The sequence below is a fragment of the Rhinoderma darwinii genome, chromosome 11 (genome assembly GCF_050947455.1).
Source record: "Rhinoderma darwinii isolate aRhiDar2 chromosome 11, aRhiDar2.hap1, whole genome shotgun sequence".
Classification (NCBI taxonomy): Eukaryota; Metazoa; Chordata; class Amphibia; order Anura; family Rhinodermatidae; genus Rhinoderma; species Rhinoderma darwinii.
In genome coordinates, this window is record NC_134697.1 from 51,097,835 (window position 1) to 51,124,613 (window position 26,779).

The 26,779-nt window shown below is 42.6% G+C and overlaps 1 protein-coding gene across 1 annotated transcript; it reads left to right on the forward strand.

Moving 5' to 3' along the window:
• Window positions 1-9,934: 9,934 nt before the first annotated feature.
• SIRT1 (sirtuin 1) lies at window positions 9,935-26,181 on the forward strand. The gene is made up of 9 exons (XM_075842689.1): window positions 9,935-10,353; window positions 11,855-11,968; window positions 12,347-12,588; window positions 14,569-14,721; window positions 17,410-17,557; window positions 20,913-20,992; window positions 22,035-22,221; window positions 23,271-23,825; window positions 25,245-26,181. The coding sequence occupies exons 1-9, from the start codon at window positions 9,996-9,998 to the stop codon at window positions 25,547-25,549; spliced, it is 2,142 nt and encodes a 713-aa protein (XP_075698804.1). The 5' UTR covers window positions 9,935-9,995; the 3' UTR covers window positions 25,550-26,181.
• Window positions 26,182-26,779: the final 598 nt, after the last annotated feature.

Below are 26,779 nucleotides of genomic sequence, written 5' to 3' on the forward strand. Positions count from 1 at the left end.
GAGGAGACTGACACACTGACATGTACTGAGGAGACTGACACGCTGACAAGTACTGAGGAGATTGATACACTGACATGTACTGAGGAGAGACTGACATGTACTGAGGAGACTGACACGCTGACATGTACTGAGGAGACTGACACGCTGACAAGTACTGAGGAGACTGACACTGACATGTAGAGAAGAGACTGACACACTGACATGTACTGAGGAGACTGACACACTGACATGTACTGAGGAGACTGATACACTGACATGTACTGAGGAGACTGACACACTGACATGTACTGAGGAGACTGACACGCTGACATGTACTGAGGAGACTGACACGCTGACATGTACTGAGGAGACTGACACGCTGACATGTACTGACGAGACTGACATGTACTGAGGAGACTGACACGCTGACATGTACTGAGGAGACTGACACGCTGACAAGTACTGAAGAGACTGACACTGACATGTAGAGAAGAGACTGACACACTGACATGTACTGAGGAGACTGACACACTGACATGTACTGAGGAGACTGACACACTGACATGTACTGAGGAGACTGACACACTGACATGTACTGAGGAGACTGACACACTGACATGTACTGAGGAGACTGACACACTGACATGTACTGAGGAGACTGACACTGACATGTACTGAGGAGACTGACACGCTGACATGTACTGAGGAGAGACTGACACACTGACATGTACTGAGGAGACTGACACGCTGACATGTACTGAGGAGACTGACACGCTGACATGTACTGAGGAGAGACTGACACACTGACATGTACTGAGGAGACTGACACGCTGACATGTACTGAGGAGACTGACACGCTGACATGTACTGAGGAGACTGACACGCTGACAAGTACTGAAGAGACTGACACACTGACATGTACTGAGGAGACTGACACGCTGACAAGTACTGAAGAGACTGACACACTGACATGTACTGAGGAGACTGACACGCTGACATGTACTGAGGAGACTGACGTGCTGACATGTACTGAGGAGACTGACACGCTGACATGTACTGAGGAGACTGACACACTGACATGTACTGAGGAGACTGACACGCTGACATGTACTGAGGAGACTGACACACTGACATGTACTGAGGAGACTGACACGCTGACATGTACTGAGGAGAGACTGACACTGATATGTACTGAGGAGACTGACACGCTGACAAGTACTGAGGAGAGACTGACACACTGACATGTACTGAGGAGAGACTGACATGTACTGAGGAGACTAACACGCTGACAAGTACTGAGGAGACTGACACACTGACACACTGACATGTACTGAGGAGACTGACACACTGACATGTACTGAGGAGACTGACACACTGACATGTACTGAGGAGAGACTGACACTGATATGTACTGAGGAGACTGACACGCTGACATGTACTGAGGAGAGACTGACACACTGACATGTACTGGGGAGACTGACACGCTGACATGTACTGAGGAGACTGACACACTGACAAGTACTGAGGAGACTGACACACTGACATGTACTGAGGAGACTGACACGCTGACATGTACTGAGGAGACTGACGTGCTGACATGTACTGAGGAGACTGACACACTGACATGTACTGAGGAGACTGACACACTGACATGTACTGAGGAGACTGACACGCTGACATGTACTGAGGAGAGACTGACACTGATATGTACTGAGGAGACTGACACGCTGACATGTACTGAGGAGACTGACACGCTGACATGTACTGAGGAGACTGACACGCTGACATGTACTGAGGAGACTGACACGCTGACAAGTACTGAAGAGACTGACACACTGACATGTACTGAGGAGACTGACACGCTGACATGTACTGAGGAGACTGACGTGCTGACATGTACTGAGGAGACTGACACGCTGACATGTACTGAGGAGACTGACACACTGACATGTACTGAGGAGACTGACACAAAGACAAGTACTGAGGAGACTGACACACTGACATGTACTGAGGAGAGACTGACACACTTACATGTACTGAGGAGACTGACACACTGACATGTACTGAGGAGACTGACACGCTGACATGTACTGAGGAGACTGGCACACTGACATGTACTGAGGAGACTGACACGCTGACAAGTACTGAGGAGACTGATACACTGACATGTACTGAGGAGAGACTGACGTACTGAGGAGACTGACACGCTGACATGTACTGAGGAGACTGACACGCTGACAAGTACTGAGGAGACTGACACTGACATGTAGAGAAGAGACTGACACACTGACATGTACTGAGACTGACACACTGACATGTACTGAGGAGACTGACACACTGACGTGTACTGAGGAGACTGACACGCTGACAAGTACTGAGGAGAGACTGACACACTGACATGTACTGAGGAGAGACTGACATGTACTGAGGAGACACACGCTGACAAGTACTGAGGAGACTGACACTGACATGTAGAGAAGAGACTGACACACTGACATGTACTGAGGAGACTGACACACTGACATGTACTGGGGAGACTGACACACTGACATGTACTGAGGAGACTGACACTGACATGTACTGAGGAGAGACTGACACACTGACATGTACTGAGGAGACTTACACGCTGACATGTACTGAGGAGACTGACACGCTGACAAGTACTGAGGAGACTGACACTGACATGTAAAGAAGAGACTGACACACTGACATGTACTGAGGAGACTGACACACTGACATGTACTGAGGAGACTGACACTGATATGTACTGAGGAGACTGACACGCTGACATGTACTGAGGAGAGACTGACACACTGACATGTACTGAGGAGACTGACACGCTGACATGTACTGAGGAGACTGACACACTGACAAGTACTGAGGAGACTGACACACTGACATGTACTGAGGAGACTGACACGCTGACATGTACTGAGGAGACTGACACACTGACATGTACTGAGGAGACTGACACACTGACATGTACTGAGGAGACTGACACGCTGACATGTACTGAGGAGAGACTGACACTGATATGTACTGAGGAGACTGACACGCTGACATGTACTGAGGAGAGACTGACACACTGACATGTACTGAGGAGACTGACACGCTGACATGTACTGAGGAGACTGACACGCTGACATGTACTGAGGAGACTGACACGCTGACAAGTACTGAAGAGACTGACACACTGACATGTACTGAGGAGACTGACACGCTGACATGTACTGAGGAGACTGACGTGCTGACATGTACTGAGGAGACTGACACGCTGACATGTACTGAGGAGACTGACACACTGACATGTACTGAGGAGACTGACACGCTGACATGTACTGAGGAGACTGACACACTGACATGTACTGAGGAGACTGACACAAAGACAAGTACTGAGGAGACTGACACACTGACATGTACTGAGGAGAGACTGACACACTTACATGTACTGAGGAGACTGACACACTGACATGTACTGAGGAGACTGACACGCTGACATGTACTGAGGAGACTGGCACACTGACATGTACTGAGGAGACTGACACGCTGACAAGTACTGAGGAGACTGATACACTGACATGTACTGAGGAGAGACTGACGTACTGAGGAGACTGACACGCTGACATGTACTGAGGAGACTGACACGCTGACAAGTACTGAGGAGACTGACACTGACATGTAGAGAAGAGACTGACACACTGACATGTACTGAGACTGACACACTGACATGTACTGAGGAGACTGACACACTGACATGTACTGAGGAGACTGACACGCTGACAAGTACTGAGGAGAGACTGACACACTGACATGTACTGAGGAGAGACTGACATGTACTGAGGAGACACACGCTGACAAGTACTGAGGAGACTGACACTGACATGTAGAGAAGAGACTGACACACTGACATGTACTGGGGAGACTGACACACTGACATGTACTGAGGAGACTGACACTGACATGTACTGAGGAGAGACTGACACACTGACATGTACTGAGGAGACTTACACGCTGACATGTACTGAGGAGACTGACACGCTGACAAGTACTGAGGAGACTGACACTGACATGTAAAGAAGAGACTGACACACTGACATGTACTGAGGAGACTGACACACTGACATGTACTGAGGAGACTGACACACTGATAAAGAAATTGAGAACCAAGAGTCACAGGGCTACACATATTATAGAAAATAAATTTTATTACAGATAAATATATAAACATATAACATACGCAATAAAACAAAGCGAGGTTTCTAAAAAAAGAAGTTATATATGGACCACTCCAAAACTGCTGTAGAATCGCAGGAATGGTACAAATGCACCACCAAATCACAGGGCATAGTATACACATACACCTTAACACAGGGACATAGCTGCGGTAAACCAAAGTATCAAATGCAAGGTCATGAGGTCAGCAAGTGGATTGTAATAGTGCATAATCCATATCAACTGCTGTCCAATATGTAACATAACCAAAATATCATGTACCGCAAATGCTAAACATCTTAATTAGCGATCTGCAAACACGTGTATTCCGAGAAAGAACCCCGGTGCCATATATCCAGAGGGAATATGGCCTGAATGTACCCAAAGGTGAAAAGCACTTCCAATCTGGAATCAACCAGAGGAAGTTAATTTCTCAGATCTTACCCATTGGTGTGGTGAGCCTGCGATCCACGTGGTCCATGTGACAAAGAAATAACACCCCAACGCGCGTTTCGCTGTTCTAGCTTCCTCAGGGGGTATAATCTAACCTATATCCTGTCCTCCTTATATATTGTCCCTCATCATGCAAATTCAAGAGTTCCGTGTAGACTCACTTCCTCATTGGTCCACGGCGCATGCGCGGGATTGTGTCAAAGGTCACAGTACTCCGATCACCTGTCGTCATACCGCTAGTGCGCACGCGCGTCTCCAAAGACGCGTATCCATGGAGACAGCGCAAGCGCATACACGGCATATTGACGAAAGGAGACCGAGGAACGGACCCGACATCCCTGCCGCATGCGCTACCCCAAAGTAAGGTAAGTATTTAGCGCCTATATGTATCTCTGTCTCTATTCATGCTCCATGCCACTCCTCTGGATACATTCAGACCCTATATTCCCCCTACAATACATGAAAAACAAAGTAAGATATCACAATCCTACGGTGTATAATGAAGGCATAAAGAAGAAAAGTTATATATATATTAAAAAATATATAACTAAATAGATAAGTGAAAGGTAATGGTAATATTGCACGTATTTGTAACATTCATCCTAGATCATTACAGAATTCATAATGGAAGAATGTGTAAAGCAATATCGTGACAAAAAAGCGGTGAAAAAATAATTAATTATATATATTAAATATACCATAAGGAAAACAGAGCATAATTCATGACAAAGTGAAAAGGAAAGGAAAAAAGGAAAAAAAAAAAAAAAAAAGAAAACTGAAAAGTGATAAAGTGAAAAAATTACATTATACTGTTTATTAATAGATACCAGGCGAAGAGCATGATATCAATGCTACACACAACAACAAGGGCATAGTGTACCCGTTCACCTTAAAATAGGGACATATATGTGGGGGACAAAAGTAGAAGGATCATGAAGTCAGTAGAGTTCCATATTTAAGAACAAGGGAAGAGGAGAATATTGCACTAATGTTAAAACAGTAACATCATCAAATGGCATACAACATATTTGTTTCAAACAAAATCAATGTTTAAATACAGGAACTGAATGTTCGTTCTCTCATCACTGTGTCAATCTGTAATTAATCGAATATTTGTTTTCCAAAAATTTCTAGTAATACCACAGCCGTCCGAGAAAAGCACCTCACATTGGAGAAAGTTCAACAGAATCTAGATCTGGATACAAAAAAATACAATCAGTATCAATTCAAGGTAGGACATATACTCAGAATAAATTAAAATCGACTAAAAATATTAAATTGGCAAAGGACGAGACTATCACTTCATAGAAACGCAGAAAAGCTCAATTTCTCATTAAGACCTAGGGGGGCCATAGTTCCAAGGGTAGTGATCCATCGGCACTCCTTTTGTGCCAGGATCTTGATCGCATTTCCCCCTCTAACACCACAATGTACCATGTCTATGCCCCATGCCAAAAAGGTTTTGGGGTCACAGCCATGGTAAAGTTTAAAATGTTTCGGGATCGTCTTCAGTACTGTAAGATCACTGACATCCTTCGCAGCCAGGATATCCCTCACATGTTCACGGATCCGGACCCTGAGCTGTGGGTCGTGCTGCATGATATATAATGCAGAATTTTAAAGTGACGTTTGTTTTTAACGGAAGTAAAGGAGGTTGTCCGTGCTATGTTGGCACTTCCGTTAAAAACAAACGCCACTTTAAAATTCTGCATTATATATCATGCAGCACGACCCACAGCTCAGGGTCCGGATCCGTGAACATGTGAGGGATATCCTGGCTGCGAAGGATGTCAGTGATCTTACAGTACTGAAGACGATCCCGAAACATTTTAAACTTTACCATGGCTGTGACCCCAAAACCTTTTTGGCATGGGGCATAGACATGGTACATTGTGGTGTTAGAGGGGGAAATGCGATCAAGATCCTGGCACAAAAGGAGTGCCGATGGATCACTACCCTTGGAACTATGGCCCCCCTAGGTCTTAATGAGAAATTGAGCTTTTCTGCGTTTCTATGAAGTGATAGTCTCGTCCTTTGCCAATTTAATATTTTTAGGCGATTTTAATTTATTCTGAGTATATGTCCTACCTTGAATTGATACTGATTGCATTTTTTTGTATCCAGATCTAGATTCTGTTGAACTTTCTCCAATGTGAGGTGCTTTTCTCGGACGGCTGTGGTATTACTAGAAATTTTTGGAAAACAAATATTCGATTAATTACAGATTGACACAGTGATGAGAGAACGAACATTCAGTTCCTGTATTTAAACATTGATTTTGTTTGAAACAAATATGTTGTATGCCATTTGATGATGTTACTGTTTTAACATTAGTGCAATATTCTCCTCTTCCCTTGTTCTTAAATATGGAACTCTACTGACTTCATGATCCTTCTACTTTTGTCCCCCACATATATGTCCCTATTTTAAGGTGAACGGGTACACTATGCCCTTGTTGTTGTGTGTAGCATTGATATCATGCTCTTCGCCTGGTATCTATTAATAAACAGTATAATGTAATTTTTTCACTTTTCACTTTTCTTTTTTTTTTTTTTTTTCCTTTCCTTTTCACTTTGTCATGAATTATGCTCTGTTTTCCTTATGGTATATTTAATATATATAATTAATTATTTTTTCACCGCTTTTTTGTCACGATATTGCTTTACACATTCTTCCATTATGAATTCTGTAATGATCTAGGATGAATGTTACAAATACGTGCAATATTAGCATTACCTTTCACTTATCTATTTAGTTATATATTTTTTAATATATATATAACTTTTCTTCTTTATGCCTTCATTATACACCTTAGGATTGTGATATCTTACTTTGTTTTTCATGTATTGTAGGGGGAATATAGGGTCTGAATGTATCCAGAGGAGTGGCATGGAGCATGAATAGAGACAGAGATACATATAGGCGCTAAATACTTACCTTACTTTGGGGTAGCGCATGCGGCAGGGATGTCGGGTCCGTTCCTCGGTCTCCTTTCGTCAATATGCCGTGTATGCGCTTGCGCTGTCTCCATGGAGACGCGTCTTTGGAGACGCGCGTGCACACTAGCGGTATGACGACAGGTGATCGGAGTACTGTGACCTTTGACACAATCCCGCGCATGCGCCGTGGACCAATGAGGAAGTGAGTCTACACGGAACTCTTGAATTTGCATGATGAGGGACAATATATAAGGAGGACAGGATATAGGTTAGATTATACCCCCTGAGGAAGCTAGAACAGCGAAACGCGCGTTGGGGTGTTATTTCTTTGTCACATGGACCACGTGGATCGCAGGCTCACCACACCAATGGGTAAGATCTGAGACATTAACTTCCTCTGGTTGATTCCAGATTGGAAGTGCTTTTCACCTTTGGGTACATTCAGGCCATATTCCCTCTGGATATATGGCACCGGGGTTCTTTCTCGGAATACACGTGTTTGCAGATCGCTAATTAAGATGTTTAGCATTTGCGGTACATGATATTTTGGTTATGTTACATATTGGACAGCAGTTGATATGGATTATGCACTATTACAATCTACTTGCTGACCTCATGACCTTGCATTTGATACTTTGGTTTACCGCAGCTATGTCCCTGTGTTAAGGTGTATGTGTATACTATGCCCTGTGATTTGGTGGTGCATTTGTACCATTCCTGCGATTCTACAGCAGTTTTGGAGTGGTCCATATATAACTTCTTTTTTTAGAAACCTCGCTTTGTTTTATTGCGTATGTTATATGTTTATATATTTATCTGTAATAAAATTTATTTTCTATAATATGTGTAGCCCTGTGACTCTTGGTTCTCAATTTCTTTATCTGATATGGTAGAGTCCTGCTATCCTTTGATTAGATATTTTAGGGGTACTTTGTACACATGTGCTGGTTGTACCTAACCACTTACTTTCTCCTGAGAGACATTTATTCATAACTGACATGTACTGAGGAGACTGACACACTGACATGTACTGAGGAGACTGACACACTGACATGTACTGAGGAGACTGACACACTGACATGTACTGAGGAGACTGACACACTGACATGTACTGAGGAGACTGACACACTGACATGTACTGAGGAGACTGACACGCTGACATGTACTGAGGAGACTGACACACTGACATGTACTGAGGAGACTGACACACTGACATGTACTGAGGAGACTGACACTGACATGTACTGAGGAGAGACTGACACACTGACATGTACTGAGGAGAGACTGACACACTGACATGTACTGAGGAGAGACTGACACACTGACATGTACTGAGGAGACTGACACACTGACATGTACTGAGGAGACTGACACGCTGACATGTACTGAGGAGACTGACACACTGACATGTACTGAGGAGACTGACACACTGACATGTACTGAGGAGACTGACACACTGACATGTACTGAGGAGACTGACACGCTGACATGTACTGAGGAGACTGACACTGACATGTACTGAGGAGACTGACACACTGACATGTACTGAGGAGACTGACACGCTGACATGTACTGAGGAGACTGACACGCTGACATGTACTGAGGAGACTGACACACTGACATGTACTGAGGAGACTGACACACTGACATGTACTGAGACTGACACTGACATGTACTGAGGAGACTGACACACTGACATGTACTGAGGAGACTGACACACTGACATGTACTGAGGAGACTGACACTGACATGTACTGAGGAGACTGACACACTGACATGTACTGAGGAGACTGACACACTGACATGTACTGAGGAGACTGACACACTGACATGTACTGAGGAGACTGACACACTGACATGTACTGAGGAGACTGACACGCTGACATGTACTGAGGAGACTGACACACTGACATGTACTGAGGAGACTGACACACTGACATGTACTGAGACTGACACTGACATGTACTGAGGAGACTGACACGCTGACATGTACTGAGGAGACTGACACACTGACATGTACTGAGGAGACTGACACGCTGACATGTACTGAGGAGACTGACACTGACATGTACTGAGGAGAGACTGACACACTGACATGTACTGAGGAGAGACTGACACACTGACATGTACTGAGGAGACTGACACTGACATGTACTGAGGAGAGACTGACACACTGACATGTACTGCAGTCCTGCGCTCATCGTGTAATTATAATATTAAGGCGCTCCCGGTCCAGCGATCACTTCTCCCCGCCCTTCGCTCTCCATTGCATTCACCGCTACATATTCCACGTGACAGGGTTTGTTATTGTTTACGTCACGAGGACTAGCTGCTATTGGTGGAAGACGTGTCACGTGGGGCGGCCGTCTCTCGCAACTCTTGTGAGCACCTCCTACTTGAGGCTGTGGGAAGATGGCGGACGCGGCTCGGCTGGGCTGTCACCAGTCCGGTGCTCTCTTCATTCTTCCGAAAGAAAACGGCGAGCCCGTCGCTAAAAAGCTGCGGACGGAAGACGGTAATGGCGGGCAGCCGTTACAGGGTGAGAGCGAAGGGAGAGCCGAACTGTCGTCCGCGCCTTCCAGCCTGCAAGAGGGAGAGGCCTCTGCGGAGAGAGCGGCCAGAGTCAAGGCGCACAATATATCGGCGCTTCCGGGCCTTCCTGTAGACAAGCAGCAAGTGGGGATGGTCATAGCTCACGATACAGAGGCGGGCGGAGCGGAGGAGCTGCAGAATGGAGGAGACCTGACTGACCAGGCTATTGACTATGGAGGTGGGTGACTGTCACTGCCGCTGATCGCACCTCCGCATATATATATATACGGAAGAATCTCCAGTATTATTTATGTCTAGAGAACGCTTCAAGTGAGCGCTTTGTGGTGCGACACTGATGCTACGTGCATGCGATTGTTTTGCGTTTTTTTTTATAGACCCAGACTGGTAGATTTTTTTGTGTGTGATTTAAATTTTATTGTTAGTTTTTCTTTATCCAAAAATTGGCTGCTCATGAATGGTCATTGAAATAAACATTGTAGCTACAATCGCATGCAACTTTTATTTCATTCATTTCATATTCGACGGTTTGGATTTCAACTCCACTGATCCTGTTTCTCTAAAGCTTAGTTCACGTCGTTTTTTTGCCCTACGTTTAGCGTGCTAAATATGTCCGTAGGGCTCCATTACATTGATGGAGACCAAAAGAGTCTGTTTGGCCTCTGTCGGGCTGGTATACATCAGTATAGCTTTTGAAGAAAGTAATAATGTTATTCCATGCTGACAGATCCTGCAAAAAAAACAACTGTTTACCGAGTGGTATAAATTATTATTATTTATATATATATATATTTTTTTTAAAAAGCTTCTGGGTGATGGATGCTACTGAATGGCATCTGTCACAGGTATACATATATAGATATATATATATATATATATATATATATATATATATATATATATAGAGCTCCCCCAGAGTTGGGGACTGGTATTGTCACTCCTGACATCACTGTACATATTTGGACAGTAACGTTAGAGGCTTCCCCTGGGCACAACGCTTCAGGTACCCAGGGGGTTTGGGCCGTGTATCCTGTAACTGTATGCCTATATAGTGGCATACATTGCATGCAGCCTTCTGTCGGAGTTATGTCGGAAGACAAGAACGCGTTGTGAACTGCGTCTAAGATAAGTAACTGTCGAGGTCTGATAAATGCTTATCCCTCTACCATAGAAATAACATTCCCTTGGGTGACCTGAACAGTTGTGGATACAGTGAAGTCTGGGACATTGTTTTGGTGGAAGGATTCCTTGGCTGAAAGTCACCCCAGCATATTACATAATGGGGTTTCCTGTAAGATCACCCTTAAGACATGTCTAGTGTGGCCAAATTATTGGGCAAGGAGTGGCGAACGAGCGCTCGTAAGAAAAAGTTTGTTACCGATCATTGCACTGTGTAAGGAGAACCGCGGTCAGCCAAGAAACGAGCAAACTCTTGTTTGTCAATGGATGTAATCTTTTATGCAGCCTGAAAAATGGTCGCTCGTCGGCAGCACGTCTCCCCGAGTAAACTGGATTTGCTGCCGACAAGATGCAAAATGTGTGGGGACCAACGATTGTGTTAACAATTGTTCCTCCCCTTACGTTGAATGGAGCAAACAAGTTCTGATCGAGACGCTGTTATCAGGAAACCTGACTGTAAGACACTCTTAATTGTGTTCATGAGAAAACTGAGCTGTACTGCAAGCATTCCCTGATCGTTTGCTTATTCACTTTTTTTGCAGATGGTATTCATCTAGATGATGAGCTTGCTGGTGGATTCCATTCATGTGACAGCGATGAAGATGATAGAGCATCTCATGCCAGCTCCAGTGATTGGACTCCCAAGCCCTGTATAGGTACAAATTTATTTATTTTTGTTTTCTCTTTCTCTCCATAGTCTGACTCTCTTCTCCTGCTCACCCCTCCCCTTTCCATAGACTTCTATGGTCTGTGTGTCTGTGACTGCCCCCATATAGACTTCTATGAGCTGGCTGTAAAGATACACATTCCTACTTCCTGCAGTCTCCTCTGCTTGACAGCAGGGTGTGGACAGCAGATTACAGGAAGGCAGACGCCTTGTGGCAGTAACTTCACACAGAATTTGCATGAATAAAATTAGAAAACTTTAACAGTATGTAATTCACAAAGTTGATCTGTATACTAGATTAGCAGAAGTTGTTTGAAAAGTTAGTGTCCATTTTATAACCGTGTCCTTTCTTGGAAACCCTCTGCAGGACCATACACGTTTGTTCAACGTCACCTCATGATGGGCACAGATCCTCGGACCATTCTGAAAGACCTGCTTCCAGAGTCTGTTGCACCTCCAGATCTGGATGATATGACTCTGTGGCAGATTGTTATAAATATACTCTCGGACCCTCCAAAAAGGAAAAAACGCAAGGACATTAATACTATTGAGGATGCTGTAAGGCTTCTACTAGAAAGCAAGAAAATAATGGTTTTAACTGGAGCTGGGGTAAGTTTACTGAGCAGACGCCTGAATATATCACACAATTTTAATGTTGGATGGTTGGGGAAAACTGGAATGCTTCTTCTGTGCACTGGAAATCCTGCCCATTGAGGTAAAGTGACCATATACATTAGATCTGCACACAAATTGTGCCAGATTTGTTAGGACCTACAGACTTTCTAAAGTCTATGGCCCACAATATACATTAGATTTGTGTCCGAGCTCATCAGACTTGGCTGGATCTGACCACTGATAACTCATGGCTATGGCCAACTCTAGAGAGGATAATGCTATTGGTTAACGTCTTTTTTTCGTGCAACTGAAACCTTTAGGGATCAGTCACACTTGGTGTTTTTGCCTTGTATTTCTGCAGGGTAAAAATAAGTTGCGAAAAACTAAAAAGAATGACCATACGCAAACTCTTCCACCTCCTTCCAATAAACATGCACACTTGGCCTGGCCAAGCATTCTTATTTATATCCATTGTAAGAGGGCGGAAAGACTCCTCTGGCAGTAGCTTATCTTGTGGCTGAAGGATTTGGGCATATTGAAATTCAGCATGCACGATACTCACTTCTTCTGACGTTGGGGGACAGTTGATTAACTGACGTTATTTTTAATGTACTTCATTATGTATCATAAATCCAGGTAGTGCTCAGTTTGGGGCAGAGAGGTCTTAATCTAGCCGTTGCCTCGCACAATTTGCTGGTGTTGTGACCAGTGTAGACTAGGGATGCACGATGCATCGAAACTTCCATACTGTTTCGATACTGTGCATCCCCAAACGGTTCGATACCGTTTGTTTCATGTATTTCGATACTGAGCTGTGCGGCTGCACAGCTCAGTATTGTAATACATGAATGTATGAGAACGGGGCTCTGCGGCTTGTAATACAGCCAGTGCCCCGCTCCGGAGTCCTGATAACAAGTGCGCGCTGTCAGGATAATGTGATGCGGCCGGCGCTGCACTAAAGAGCGGTGGCACTGAAGACCAAACATGGCGGGCGCACTGCAAAACACCCCCCTGTTCTGTCTTCCGTGCCTGCGCCGCCGCTCAGTGCAGCACTGACCGCGCGCGCACTTCCTGTCAGGAGCGGGGCAATGGCTGTATTACATAGCCACAGTCCCGCTCTATAACGGCGGAGATCATAGAAACCTCATCTCCGCCGCTATTCCCATGAATGCTGCGATCACAGCTGACTGCAGCATTCAGGGGAAAATGAGAATGGGATGTCCTTTTGGATCGCGTCACTGGGAATTCCTGTGACGCGATTGAGGGACATACCATATATGGGCAGACACCCCAGGGCTGTCTTACCATATTTCCTGTTAGGGCATACTGAGGCATGTCCTAACAACTGCCTGTGTACTATCTGTATATAGATATATGCCAGTACATTAAAGTTTAAAAATAAAGTAATATTAAATAAAATAAAAAAATACACACACTATTTTTACAATAAATATTAAAATAAGTCTCGATACATAAAATATACACATTCAGTATTGGCGCGGCCGTAATAACCTTCACAACAATTTTTTTGCGTCATTTTATTATGTGTACGCTGTAAAAAAATAATAAAAACTGCTTACTTTCACTTATTATTGTGAGGCACGAGGTGGGATGAATTTAAGCTCCATGTGCATCACATTAATAGTAATTAACCCCATCATGTACCTTACACATTAACCCATTATGAATGAGAAACATGATGGGGTTAATTGCTATTAATGTGAGGCACGCCTCACATCAGAAAATGGAAGGATTTTTTTTTTTTATTACTCTTGGCAAAGTATAGTTTTGGTATCAAAATCGCAATACAACACGAAGTATCGGTATCGAAGTCCAAATTCTGCTATCGTGACATCTCTAGTGTAGACACCCTTTTAATCTGTAGCTCTCTTGACCAAATATTTGCATGTTTAATTTTTGCAGTTCATTTCATTTTGTACATTTACAAGCTTTTCTGTTTATTACAAAATGTAGGTTTCGGTTTCATGTGGGATACCAGACTTCAGATCAAGAGATGGCATTTATGCTCGTCTTGCAGTGGATTTTCCAGACCTTCCAAATCCTCAAGCCATGTTTGATATTGAGTATTTTAGAAAGGACCCTAGACCATTCTTCAAATTTGCAAAGGTAGGTTTTGACCTCAAAGTTAAGTTTAGGTTTGTACATTTTTACCCTTTGGGATCAATAGGCTGGATGTTCCCAATTATTAAACCAACCTAATATTAAAGCTTCGAATTATGTTTTATTTTTCACATTCTTAGTTAGCTAGTTGTTGCCCATTTAATTTTGATTCAATACGGAGTAGATCTTAACTGTAGTTTACCAGTCTAGACACTTATTTTCTCTTTAAAGAGAACCTTTCACCTGCCCATACATGTGCAGCATGTAATTGGCAGTGGCTGCACAAACGCTGGGGCACTTTAAAAATTTTTCTATCCTCCATTAATTAGATATCGGTGTCGTTATATTTGGCGCCCAATATTTAAATTACCCCCTGAACTGTTAATGGGGCGTGTAATTGGCAAGGAGGCGTGTAACATCGCTGTGACACTGTCAAATCAGCTACGGACTGTTACAGCAAGAGCTGAGGAGAGCGTGTGCGTGCGCAGCTCAGAGCTCTCACTCTTCAGCTCTCGGCAGACAAGGACTACAAGCCTGTGTGATCTCTTGCGAGGGATCAAACCGTCTTGTCAGCCTAGAACTAAAGAGTGATAGCATGCGTGCCCGCACGCACAGCACCGCTGCCGCTGCTGAAGATACTCCCGCCGCCATGGAACAGAAGACTTCACCTTCTTCTTCTGTTCCGTGGTTGCGGCAGAGCTGCTCTCTCCAGCTCTTGCCGTGACACTGTCCGTAGCTGATTGGACAGTGTCACAGCGATGTTACACGCCCAATTGACAGTTCAGGGGGTTATTTAAATATCGGGCTCCAAATATAACGGCACCGATATCTAAATAGCTGAGAAATATAGGAATATTTTTTTATAGTGAGACAGGGTTTGCACAGCCCTGCCTATTACATGATGCACAATTGGATTGTGATCCACGTGGTGATTGTGATCCACAGGATTGATGTTACATGTGATGCAAACTTAACTGGTGCCGCTATGACAAAGCGGTTACAGTTCTATCAAGCAGGACAAAGTCAGTCCAGCTGTGGATGGGCAGTGTGGCTAATCCACAGCTAACTGCACAGATAGTCCTGGATGACAGATTGGAGTCTAAACGAAGTAATCGCTTTGATCCCTAAGCTACCTACGACGCGCGTTTCGCCGACTGTGTCTCAGCTTCTTCTAGGGTCCCTGTGGGTTGTCAATTCAATGCTTTCCTCTCGGCGATGATATATAGTGCTGTACTGAATGTCACACAAATGCATTAACATTGCATCAACATATGATACTGGAATGCTAATTTAAAGAGAAAATTAACATGGAAAGAGGCTCTGTCACCAGATGATCAAATCCCTATCTCCTATTGCATGTGATCGGCGCTGCAATGTAGATAACAGTAAGGGGTTTTTTGTTTGTTTTTTTTGGCCAAGTTATGAGCAATTTTATATTTATGCAAATGAGCCTAATACAATTTAATCGGTGGTGTACACGCGGTGTAACCGCTTATATAACAATTATTTCAAGTATCCCTGTTATACTTGTGAATCATAATAGCCACAGTAATTCCATCTGTTTGAGAATGTATCCAACGTAGCTGTCATGCCTCTAGCACCATGGATTCCATCTGCAATAGTGTTAACAGAGCCTTACAGAAGAGCATACCTGGCAAATACATCCTTGATCAAGTTTATAGCATATCAACTGTGGTCTTAAGGTCCTATTACTCCGCTCAATATTGGCTGTAAAAACGAGTGCCGATCAGCGAAACTGCTCGTTGATCGGCGCTCCTTTCGCAATGAGCTATGTATGGGGATCACGCTCGTCCCCATGCATTTCAATCATGTCAACGATGATATTTTGTGCTGCATAAGCTACGTGATGAGCAAGAGTGCTCGTTCATCAATTGATCGTTGCCCAGTTTACACTGGGCAATGGTCAGGAATGAGCATTCCTATGAATACTCTTTTGCCCAATAATTAGCCCGTGTTGACATAGCCGTATGAGGGCTTGTTTTTTTGCAGGACAAGTTGTGTTTTTTTTTTTGTTTTTTTTTTTAATGGCACCTTATAATGTACTGAGAAACTTTCAAAAATTATTTTCTAGGTGGATTTGAAGAAAAAGACAGGTTTTGTGTTTTTGTTTTTGCAGCGTTCACTGTGCGGTAAAAATTGAAATGTTTACATTATTCTGTGGGTCAGTATGATTACAACGATATCCAATTCTTCATATAGCTTTTAAAAATAAAATGTTTTTATTTTATTACTTTTACAAAAGAGAAACAGTCTGTTGCCATAACATTTGTATTTTCCCCGCATTTGAGCTGTTTGGGGACTTGCCGGCAGGCTAAATAAAAAGAAAAAAAAAATGTGTGTATATATATATATATATATATATATATATATATAATTATTTATTTTTTTTGGTTTTTAATACACTTGGGGTCCATATGACTTTAATAAACAGAAAAAACAGCAGTTCTGGCATGACATTTGTGGTTATTTTTTATTTTTTCATGTGGCATTCATCCTGCGGCTTAAATAACGTGGTATTTTATTATTTTTTTAGACCTGGAAGCCTTTACTAGGCCTCTTGCAATATTGGCTACTGATTTCACTGGGGGAAGGGTGGGGATGTAACAAATTGATGTGTGGTTGATTTTGTGTTTGAAGATATAACCTCTTGCCTTTTTACCCCTCTAATTAAAGGAAATCTTTCCGGGCCAATTCAAGCCATCTCTCTGCCACAAATTCATTGCCATGCTGGATAAAGAGGGAAAACTGCTTAGAAATTACACTCAAAATATAGATACACTGGAGCAAGTTGCAGGAATTCAGCGGATTATACAATGTCACGGTGAGGATTTATTTAAATGTTCAGCAAATTATACCCAAAAGTCATAAACTTGTTGTACACATTAAAGGGGTATTCCAAACTTAGAGGTTTATGGCGTAGCCACAGCGCGGCTTGGCTGTTTCCGTAACTTTCATAGAACACAACGGAGAGATCCCCTCCCCACTAGTCCCTGCCTGGAATTGGCAGCTTGTGGCCACCGCCCCAGACAAGACGGGGGTCGGGTCAGAGTTTTATGGAATATCCTGTGGATATGTCCTAAATGTTTGTTGGGAATACCCCTTTAACATAGTCCTTTGGGACTTGGAGGCACTTTGTTCCCCCCCCCCCCCCCCTCCCCCTGCCCATGTATACAGTGGTGTTGAAGAGATAGTTTCTGCCCCATCGAAAGGAGCAAGAGTGGAGTGATATAGTAGTTGTGTCCCTACGACGATTAGCTGCAGAGTTATTTAACTCCCCTGACTCACACTCCCTGTCGCTATCTTCTGTGTATTCCCATGAGATGCAGCTCCACACTGCTCTCTTCTGACTCCTGCTTGGATGAGCTGACAGGGAGAAACTTATCAATCACAAGCAGGAGGATAAACAGACTGGCTGATGCTGCATCTTAAAAGGATACACTGAGGCTGCAGGGTGAGTTTTATTATTAGTCAATAGTTCTGTGTCGGAGATCTATTACTTGTTGCAATTAGATAGGACTCAAAGCACCGCAAGTTTAATGTGAAGAGACTCCGCCCCCTCTGCATCTGAAGGGCCAAAGGCATAAGACTGGAAACACACACCGTTTTTGTTGTAGATTTTGATGGGGTTTTTGTGTTTTTCTAGCCAAAGCCAGTAGTGGATCTAGTAGGTACGAATATAAGTTCTTCCTGTATAGTTTCCATTCCACTTAGAATCCACTTGGACCCTCTACCGAAATCTGGTTTTGTGACGTCCGGTTCTACCCTGCACCAACCATTCACCTTCTGGGTCAGTAAAGCTTTCTCAGTCTGGGTTAAACCACTTCACCAAGGCATTACTGAAGAAGCTCCGCAGGAGGACCTGACCGATCTTTCATCCAAGTTCTTATGCGAGGTCTGCCGATTTGGTGGTGATACACCGCTCAAATCCTGGGTGGTGAACTCTTCTCTCACTGCTCCGCCTTTGCTGGGTGGCAGATTCTTTGAAAAGCGTCTGGATGAACTTTCGAATACACCACTGGGTGACGGATCATGTCCCAGCTCTGTCAGCGATCCACGAGCCAGATATGGACCACGGGCTACAGACTCCCACCGTCGGGAAAAGCTGGATCCAGGGGAATGGTGGCTTCATCTGTAAATTTTCCTCCAGAGGTGGGGGAACTCCAGACGTCGACCTTTCCTCAACCACAAGGTTCCAGCCTACATGGACAGGAATCAGGATCTCTGGGGTCTCGCTGTTGACCCTTATGTCACTTCTTGGGAAAGGTTCTCTCTTCTGAATCTCCTACCCCCGTTCCCCCTACTGACCAGAGCTCTGAAGCAGGTCAAGGGGGAGGGTATTCCAGCGACCCTGCTGGTGCCAGACTGGCCTCACCAAGCCGACCTACTCACGCGTAGACCTCCTTTGCCAAAGTCTTCTGTTCCACCCCACTTTAACTCATCTTTGTTTGTTTAATAAACTTGAACTGATTAAAAACAAAACATTGTTACAGGTCATCATACAATTGTAAATGCTTTTGAATCATAGCCACAAAGACTCGAAAATGTATCACCATCAAAACAGATCGACCAACCCCTCAGCCGTCCTTCTTGCCACAGGCTTCCATATAATATCTCCTTTTCCTCCATAATCCAGCTCCCCACCTCCAACCCCAGAAGAGAAGCAAACTCATCTTTGTTTAACGACAAGGCTGTTGAAGCCGAGGTTCTGAGATCCTGTGGTCTTTTGAAACTTGTTATCCAGACTGTTAAAGGGCCGGAAGTCTGTCGCCCAAGGTGTAAAACCGTATGTGGAAGGCCGATTTCTGTTCATGTAAGCAACATCGTTTCCATCCCTTGGTGTCTTCCAACCATGGGATTTTGTATCTTCTGCTGTCCATTCTAGATCTTGGACCCCTCTAAAAGGCCAGGTCTTCTCTCACTCTTATTTTTTTTTTATATATGTTTATATGTGTATATAAAAAAATTTTTATTAAATCTTCTCAACCTGGTTTTGGGGAGAGCTTATGGGATACCTTGCATTTATTATTATTATTATTATTATTATTATTATATTTTTATTTATTCTGGAGGGTTGCCTTTCTCGTGGGCGTTACTTCCATCAGATGGTTTTTGGAACTGGCGGTGCTGTTCTATGTTTTCTTGCCTGGTGATCCACTGGGATAAGGTAGTGTTCTGTCCCATCCCATCCTTGCTCCTGTAGGTGGTCTCTGCCTTTCACATAAATGAGTACATTGTTCTCCCTTCCTTTTTGTGCATTCACATCCCACCTGCAGGAATGCGCGTACTACATTGTATCTGGTAAGGACGGTACACCTAAATCCTTCAGACACTCTGACTTTTTGTTATTCCGCCCCCCCTGAGGGGCCGCACGACTGTTTGGTGGCTTCCAAGGCTACCATTGCTTGCTGGATTAGGTCTGTGATCCTGGAGTCCTATCAGTCCAAGGAACAAGGTTCTTCCCTTTCATGTTACCGTCCATTCCACAATGGCTGTTGGTGCATCCTGGGTGGTATAACACCAAGCTTCATTCTTTTATCTTTGCAAGGCTACTACCTGGGCCTTGGTGCATTCCTTCAATAAGTTCTGTCAAATTCATATACTGGCTTTCTCTGATGCCAGTCTGAGTCGCAAGGTACTCCAAGCTGCTGTACATTAGGCGGGTTGCATGGTAGATTCCTTATTTTGCCCATCCTTTGGGACTGCTTTAGTACATTACCTGGTGCTGTCTCCCATTGACATTACTGAGAAAATGTTATTTTTGTACGGTTTTTGCCCTTTTTTTGTTTTTCCTTGAATTTTTGGTTCTAATAGTTTTTATTGTTTTTTTTTGTGTTCTTCCAGAACCATCGATATGGTGTTATCTTTCCTCCTAGTGCTTTTGTACAAACTCATTCTCTCACGGTCTGTGGGATAGGTACGACCTGTCAGGGTGGATCCAACACTTTTTTTTTTTTTTTTCTCCTACCTAGAAGCAAGGGCCTATACCCATGGTGCTATGTGCCTCCCCGGTTGAATTTAACAAAAATTATTTTACTGCGATTACAAAATCAGATTTTATACAACAGGTCTTTATGTATTACTAGACTTTTAAATGCTGTGCTGAGACTGGGCAGCCAGGTCCTGTTTTCATTGCTTATAATGAACTTTAACAGTTGTGTACTTTTTGTTTCTTATAGGATCATTTGCCATGGCATCATGTTTAATATGTAAAGGCAAAGTAGACTGTGAAACTGTAAGGGAGGACATATTTAATCAGGTAATGTTTATGTATTTTTGTAAAACCGCGATATCACATTTTTAAGTATTCATAGTACTTATTACCAAACAATTCTCATAGTGCCTGGGAAAAAGAAACCCGTATCTTGCATGGTTGTGCGTGCGTGTTTTAAATCTTGCCAAGCTTTTTAATAGTTTTAAAGGAGTTATCCCACTGCAACAATTTATCACCTATTCACAGGATAGCTGATCAGTGTTTGATCGCTGCCGATAGAGAACCGGCATCCTGAGTCCCTCTGAATGAACGGAGCAGCGGGCACGCATGCGCTCTGCTGCTTCATTCATTCTCTATGGGACTGCCGGAGATGGACATCAATCACGTATCGTCTATCCCATGGATAGGTGATAAGCTGTTGTGGTGGGATAACCCCTTTAAATGATATGTGAGTAGATAATTGGTGGTCTGATTTCAAACCACCACTGAGTAAAAGCGCTCTGTAGAGGGCTCGCGCTTTTAGCACTGTTCAGAAATGACTGTGATGAGTTATTGCATATGCAGTTACTGATCCTGTTATTAAAGGGGTTTTCCACGACCGGACAACTAATGACCTATCCACGGAATAGGTAGTGAGTATGTGATTAGTGAGGGTCAGACACCCGGACCCCGCACCTGTTGTCTGCCACTGGGCGCCGTACATCCATGCCGGAGGCAGATGGCTCCAGTCACGGCAAAGCTGCAGTACTGTAGAATGGCTGCTATGCAGTGGTCGGAGCCATCTGCTTCCGGCTCCACACCGTTCAAAACATACAGCAGCCGGAGCGGCACATCGGGTGCGGTGTCCAGCGGTCTGACCCGCACTGATCATATACTGATGACCTATACTGTGGATGGGTCATCGGTTGTCCAGTCATGGAAAAGCCCTTTAATTAGAATGGATGCCTGCTTAGATTGTAAGATTTTCAGTAATCTGTGCACTGAAAATCCATAATGGAATGAGAACTTTGATTGGATTTCCTGTGTTGTGTAGTGTTTGCTGGTACAATTTACAATTCAGAATGTCATTAATGCTTTTACTGTGTAGATTGTGCCATGCTGTCCAAGATGTCCACCCGATGAGCCACTTGCAATCATGAAACCCGATATTGTTTTCTTTGGGGAGAATTTACCGGAGGAATTCCACAGGGCAATGAAGTATGACAAGGATGAGGTGGACCTGCTTATTGTCATTGGGTCTTCATTGAAAGTGAGACCAGTTGCTTTAATACCAAGTAAGTGTTTAGTAGCTACACCTGATAACTTTCGTTTCTTTTGTTGTACCTGCATATTGTCACGCCTAGTTCTTATCGTTCTCTTAAATGATATTTGTATATGTGCTTTATATGCTGTATTACTCCTACTAAAAGCATGATCACTATTCACTCTGTTTAACCCCTTCCAGCCCCCAATCTGTAGGTATACATCCTCGGTACAGCCAAGGCTTATATCTATAATACTAACTTTTAAAAAATGAATCCGTAAATTAAAAGTAATCGGCGAAATTTTTTTTTACTACATTTAATCCATCGCACTCATAGCTGGCGCAGATTTGACTTTCTGGTGCATGGATGGCCAGACATGCGCGTTGTTTTATTAAAAGGCATTTGTCTCTCAATAACACATTTGAGGCCTAGTTCCCATCTCGTTCTGCAATGTATTGCACTGTATAGACAAACCGTGGGATACGTAGGCCGAACTCCCCAGGCAGAGCGATACCTGGTGCCCGGGGTAGTTCCTGAAGTCATTGTCCATATATTGACAGTGATGTCAGGAGCTTCCTGATGTATACCTGTGACTTCCATCTTAATGCCTGTTTACATCAGTGTTGCTTTTCCCATTCATGGGTTCCGTTGCAGCTTTCCGTCGGAGGAACCCATGAACAGAAAGGCAAATGGAAACCATAGCTTCTGTTTGCATTACCATTGATTTTCAATGGAAATGCTTCCGTTGCAAATGGTTTGTTTGTTTTCGTTCCGCAAGGTTCCCGTTTTTTAGTTGTTTTTTTTTAAAGCGGAAACTATAGCGTAGCATGAAAGCACTTATCATTGTCTTTGTCAGATCTTTAACCTATATTAACAGACTCCTATAGTATTTCTCTTTTTAAAGATCATTCAATTTAATCTGACTTGGTTTTATGGCATAGTTTTTATTGTAATTTTATTTAGAATTTTGTATTATTTAACCCTACTGCTCTGTAGAAGTGTTTCATACCACTATACCAGAGAACGGGGATTGTACTCTATAATGGAATTTTATATAATTACTTTTTATTTATTTTAAGGTTCTATCCCTCATGAAGTGCCTCAAATTTTAATCAACCGAGAGCCATTGCCTCATCTACATTTTGACATTGAGCTACTTGGTGACTGCGATGTTATTATAAATGAGCTGTGTCAGAGGCTGGGTGGAAAGTATACAGAACTTTGTATCAGTTCCTTGAAACTTTCACAAATCACAGAAAAGCCTCCTCGACCAAACAAAGTACTCTCGGTTTTGCCGGATAGAATACCACCTAGGCCAGTGGGTACTGGACAAGATTTATTTTTACAAGATGGTTTAGCTCATCCAGAACTACCACTGACTCCACCTCTTGAAGATTGTCAATCTTCAGAAAGTGAAGCTGAACTTTCTCTGAGTGGAACAGGAAAAAACGGTGTAGGCAATGTTGAGGATACCGCCAATATAACACAACACGAGTTGTCCAAGCCGCTTATTGAGACTCCTGTCAGCATTGGTGAGGATTCCCAAAAGTTCCTTACAGAGTATGGTATTGATCCATCCAGAATAGGTTTTACAAGTAAAGCTACAAAGGAACAAATAAGCAGACGTCTGGATGGTAAGTGTTCATGTCTGAGCCATTCATGATTATCTGGCCATTTTGACCTCCTATGCTTGTCCTAATGCTCTTATCTAGTAAACTGTTTTGTTTGCAGTGTCGAAAGACTTTTTGGGACTATATTTTGCACAGTATTTCTCACATGTTTATGTAGAATATACGCATTCGAGGATGACACCGTATCCGCAACCGCCAAATCAGTGTATTGCATGACAACATCAAGAATGAATTTTGGCCTAGCTATTGTCTCCATATGCTAAAGGGATGGTTCACATATCAGAAGATGTTAACTGTGGGGAACTGGGACTTGTGAGCCCCACCACCAGTCGCGTGAACGAAGAGGCCTTAGTCCTTCACGAAGCGTCATTCCCCTTTTTATTTTCTGACCCTTTTGGATCTGGGGTCTGTAGTCCGAATTCACTGCAATGTAACTAATGCACATGTTTGTGCAGATGGAGATATCAATTTTAGGCAAATCTTTCCCTGAAAGCACTTCTGTGCCTCATAATAAAGCTACATGTGTTCATGAATCTCCTAGGCCTCCTCCTGCACACACCTGTATTTTTGCAGCCGCAATTTATCCACATTTTTGCGGATACATTGCGGACCCATTCATTTCTATGATTTACACTGATCGGTGGAGGGGCTGCAATTGCAGACCGCAAAAACTCTGGACGAGTCATTTTATGATCGGAAATCGCGGTTTCACCAATGCAGGTTTTCACCAGCATTTCACCTATTAAACTGGCAATACCTGGTGGTAAAAGGTGGAAAGTCATTTTTATGTAACCTATAATTATCTTCTAAGTAGGCTCTGTACCATTAGTATTTTTTTTTTTTTTTTTTATTTTCTTTTGTGTTCCTGCACTGTATGCGAGTGAGAATAAGTCATATCTTCATTCCTCAAGCCTTACTGAGCTAACCCCGCCTCCTTACTTTTGATTGACAGCTCCTCTCCCCCAGCACACTTGAAATGCTGGGGGGAGAGGAGCTGTCAATCAAAAGTAAGGAGGGATTTCAATTTTCAGCGGTGGGTGGGCATAAGAAGAGGAATGAACGAGACTGCTGGATTATTTTCATAGAAGGCGCAAAATGTTTGCAGACTTTTATTTACGGTCGGAGGAGGAGTTTATGAGAGGGGATAATGGGAAAGAACTCTTGACCGCAGGGGCCACGAGGGGTGAGGAGAGTTCAATAGGTGAAATGCTGGTGACAGGTTCCCTATAAAGGTATTTTCCGTTTGGCTCATGTCTTGCTCCTACTTGTCTTGTATGCAAATTAACTTGATTAAACATTTTTTTTTATTTTTTTCCTTTTTTAAATTTATGTATCATTTATTGGTAAAAACTTAATGCTACAGTGATTAAGCTTTTGAATTATTGGAGTTGTGTGGTTTAATTGTCCCTCTCTGTCTTTTAGACTCTCGGTATCTATTTTTGTCCCCAAATCGCTATATTTTTCATGGTGCAGAGGTGTATTCGGATTCTGAGGATGACCTTTCATCCAGCTCGTGTGGAACCAACAGTGACTGTGAATCTTTACAAAGCCCAAGTTTACAGGAACCTGTTGACGAGGACAGCGAGAATGAAGACTTCTATCATGTTAAATTTGACAATGACTCTGACACAGAACATAGAGTTGGGCTTGAGGAAGACTCAGATGGGGTTGTAATCTATGAAAACCATGAGGTTTTAGGTAATGATGATACATCAACAATGTTATAGTAAAGACACTGCCTTACATCTTCAACACCAGCATTCAGGATTTAAACAGGACACTAAAAACCATGGGAATATGTGGACTCCAGAGCATGCAAAACAGAAATGTTAAGTATAATAAGACACACAAATAACTGGTCATAAGGTTTTGTTTTTTTAAAAAACCTTTTATATTCACTCTAGCCAGACTGTAATTTATTTTTGTAACTGGCTTTTTCCGTCTCTGCGTAGTGGTGGAACTTCTTATGCAGTATTGTGGTTTAAGAATTTATGTATCCCTTAGATACAACGGTGTGTGTGTGTGTGTGGTGGTTTTGTTTGTTTTTTTTTTGTTTTTTTTTTTTTATGGCAAAATTATTATTGTAAAATATTTCAAGGTAAGGTTTAAGTTAAAGGAACAGCTAAAATCGGCCAAAGACCAGGTTTTGTCGTTACATTTTTAAATAGCAGTACATTATCCTATGCTGACAACAGAAAACCCTTCTTTTTTTAAATCGTTTTTTCATTTTTTTTTTTCTTTTTTGACTACTTTTTTTCTAGGCTACTATTATTTCTTGACTAAATTTTAGTTAATTTTTTTAGCATTTTTGTAGTTTAGAATTTATGGAATATTTGGGTTAACAATGAGCCAATGTAAATGAGATTTGTAACTTTTTTTTTTTTTTTTTTTTTTTTTTTTTAATATATATATATATATATATATATTATATACACAGCTCTCCTTAACACTATACAAAAAATAAAATGAATGCTTGGCTTTCTGGATAAATGCAACTGTTCCCTCTATTCGTGTTCTGCAGTTTTTTTTTTTATTTGCTTTTTTTCAATGAAAAGTCTGAATTTTTATTTTATTTTTTCTTGTCAATACTATGCCTAATTTATTTTCTTAGGTCTTTGTATGGGTGGGGGAGAACTTTGTCCCTCTGGTAGAATTTGAATCGGAGTCCTTTCAATAAAAAGTCGATCATCTTAATATGCAAATTCCCTGTAGTATGTAATCTTCATACATATTGATATTTCAGTATTTATACTCTGGAATGTAACTGTACAGTTTTTGAAGGAAATGTAACTTTTCATGCATTTAAATACTGTCACTTGTCAAAAAGGTATCACATGTTTTGTTTCAAATGAAAATAAGTGTTCCTTGTACTTAATGTACATGATATGTTCTGTAGTCACCATGATACATTTAAAAGAAACAAAAACTTGTCATATGTATCTAGAGATTGACTCTGT